Consider the following 2,897-nt stretch of genomic DNA (forward strand, 5'->3'; position numbering starts at 1 on the left):
AGCTCAGTTTAAATGTATTCTATGAATTGTCCTTACTATGGAATAAAAAATACGGGGTGTCTAGGTACATTTAGTTAAAAGTGGCCATAAAATATCAGCTTCAGTGGCGCAGATGGAAATGCACTTGTCCTTGGCTTTTTGACGCGATCGACTCGGGTTCGATCCTGCCTTTTGCCGAACTTTTTTTTTCTCCCTTTTCAAATCTCGTATTAGCAATGGATTCTATTTACACTAAGTGAAAATATCTGTATTTTTTCAGCACTATGCTATTTACACTAAGTGCAAATACCTACCGTTGTGTTTTCTGACTTGTTATTTTGTTTTCGAATTTGTCATTGTGTTTTCTGACTTGTTATAATGTTTTCTGAATTGTTGCTGTGCTTTCTGAATTGTTATTTTGTTTTGTAGACTTGCATTTGCGTTTGTAATTTGTTATTTTGTTTTCAGAATTGTGATTTCTTCTGCACCTCTCTGCCACCGTATAAAACACTTGATATTAGATTACACACGTTTAAATAAGAAAACCCCTTTACCCTTTGCATATACCATGTTGTCCAGTAGGTGGAGTTAAACTATTACAATCGTTTCTTCCTGTAACTCTCTTAACGGTTTCTTCACTGTTCATGTTGATTAGACAGTTATTTATATAACAAATTGTGCGCAGTTTCTCAAAGAATTAAGAAAAATTGATGTTTAGTAATAAAAACGTCTGACCACTGTTATCTTAAATTATTTGATATACAGTAAATGTCTAGTTAATATTGTTTGTAGTTTGTAGATAGGTTAAATACATTGTAATACAGTTTTAAAGTAATGTACAATGTTTATTTACACACCCATTTCAACTTTTTATTAGTTCACTGAATAACCTAAATTGATTGATTTTTTGATTATGAATCCACTGTAAGGTTCTCCATTCATATACAGTAAAATAATAAATACCATTCAAACATTATTACAGGCCATAAGTAACTTATTCTGCCTTAGTCCTTATTCACCGTGTCTGTTACTTTGACCTGTAAACCAGTATTCAATCTTGTTGTAGAAAACAGATACTTAGGCTACTTTCAGTTTCGTTTTTAGTGAAACGAGAGGTTAGCTGTATATATAGTGGATGATGACAAGGCAGAGCATCATTCCTTTGAGATCTCTGTGAGGAAACAGACATGATATCACTGTGGAACATTTCTTTACAGGAGAAAATAAGCGAGCTTCATGACGACACCTGGAACATTGAAATCAATGAGACTATTGTGGAACACAGGGCAGCTCGTGATTGGCACCAGTACATTTCTGGCTCCTTTGCACAGTAAGAGCACAACTTTACCACACTAAAATATAGCAAACATTTCTTTCCACAATGTGTGTGCAGACTGGGTTAAGATTTATGATGCATGTATCAAATCTGTCTTATGCTTCATTGTTTATTTAGTGGAGTATTTCTGGATTCTCAATTTTTCACTATTAATATTCAACTGCTAGACATCATGAAGTGAGGTATCTGAATGACTTGATGGTCTATAAGTAAAAAATAATGAAATTTATAAAAACAATACATACAATACAGTTCCATTAGTTAACGTTAGTTAATGCATTAACTACAGTAACTAGCAATGAGCAGTACATTTGTTACAGTAATCTTTTTAAAGTAAAATTTGTAACACATTCTTACATGATCTAACAATGAGGTTAGATCATGTAAGATTATGTCCATTAAGTAATATTAACAGATACAACTTTTGATTTTAATAATGTATTAGTAAATGTTAAAAAACTAACATTACCTAAGATTAATAAATGCTCTAGATGCATTTTTTCATTGTTAATGTTAACTAGTTAACTAATGTTAGCAAATTGAACCTAATTGTAAAGTGTTACCATTTTGAAACCGAAAATTCAGTTAAGCCATTAGCTAAAATAGGACACTTTGTGATATATGTTGATGCTTCCCTACGTTTAAATAAACGTGTGCATAACTGTCACGTGCAATCGCTGCCTGAAACACAACTATTATTGTTAACTTCCAACACAAGTTTATAGTCGTTATCAGTTAAATTTTCAGTGTAGAGAAATACTCAAACTGAGAAAAACTAAAATACACCAATTAATCATTAAAACATCAAACCTACTGTACTAATGAACGGTCCTAGAAGTATCAGAGTGCACTAAACTGATATATTCTCCATTTCATTCATAGGTTCAAGTGTTCTCTTTGTAGAAAAGGCTGGGGGTCTAAAAGAGTCCAGGTGCTGTTCAATTTCCACCTGGACACAGCAAGGAATCAGGGAACCATTAAAGTGCGACGCTTCAAGCAGAAGTGCAGGAGATGCACCGAAGCTCAGTGGGAGGATCCAAACTTCCCAGTGGAAAACATTGATGTGCTGGTTGAGAGACTGGTTAGAAATATCCGCATTAAATGCTACAGAGAAGACCTGGGACAAACGAACAGATCCTCAGTGTTCAATGGCAGAATTAATGGGCCACATGAAAGTGCTCACTGTGAAGCCTGTCATAAAGGAGTCTGTAGTCAGGCCAACTGAGATTGATTTCATTGATTGATCTAAATGAATAAGTGGCTAGAATTTATTTATCATTATAAAATTGTTTTACCAATGTTGTATCCAATATAGACACAAATAAATCTTGAAAAAAAATGTATTTTGTATAATACTCCAAAATTTCCCAAAAATGTAATAAATGTATTAAAAGGTGTATCGGGTGACTATATGCTTTATTGCAATGGAATGTCACAAATGACAACTATCATTTTATTTTACACTGCGTTGTAGATATCATAGTATTTGTGATGAAACCATAGACCAGAGAAGATGCTTTTACTAATGTGTGCTGATCCTTGAAATGTCATTTCAGCTCTATACAGCCTGTACACAGTGAAA

The 2,897-nt window shown here is 33.4% G+C and overlaps 1 protein-coding gene across 1 annotated transcript; it reads left to right on the top strand.

Annotated features, from left to right (window-relative positions):
• Positions 1-1,151: 1,151 nt before the first annotated feature.
• LOC107565471 (receptor-transporting protein 3-like) lies at positions 1,152-2,626 on the top strand. The gene is made up of 2 exons (XM_016250712.1): positions 1,152-1,309; positions 2,198-2,626. The coding sequence occupies exons 1-2, from the start codon at positions 1,167-1,169 to the stop codon at positions 2,538-2,540; spliced, it is 486 nt and encodes a 161-aa protein (XP_016106198.1). The 5' UTR covers positions 1,152-1,166; the 3' UTR covers positions 2,541-2,626.
• The last annotated feature ends 271 nt before the right edge of the window (positions 2,627-2,897 follow it).

This window comes from Sinocyclocheilus grahami, unplaced genomic scaffold (assembly GCF_001515645.1).
Source record: "Sinocyclocheilus grahami isolate Dianchi unplaced genomic scaffold, SAMN03320097.WGS_v1.1 scaffold1003.1, whole genome shotgun sequence".
Lineage (NCBI taxonomy): Eukaryota > Metazoa > Chordata > Actinopteri > Cypriniformes > Cyprinidae > Sinocyclocheilus > Sinocyclocheilus grahami.

Excerpts from the sequence above, each read along its gene's own strand:
- LOC107565471 (XM_016250712.1), top strand. The coding sequence starts at position 1,167 with ATGATATCACTGTGGAACATTTCTTTACAGGAGAAAATAAGCGAGCTT. Across the intron at positions 1,310-2,197 it reads ATTTCTGGCTCCTTTGCACA|GTTCAAGTGTTCTCTTTGTA; the intron begins GTAAGAGCACAA and ends TTTCATTCATAG.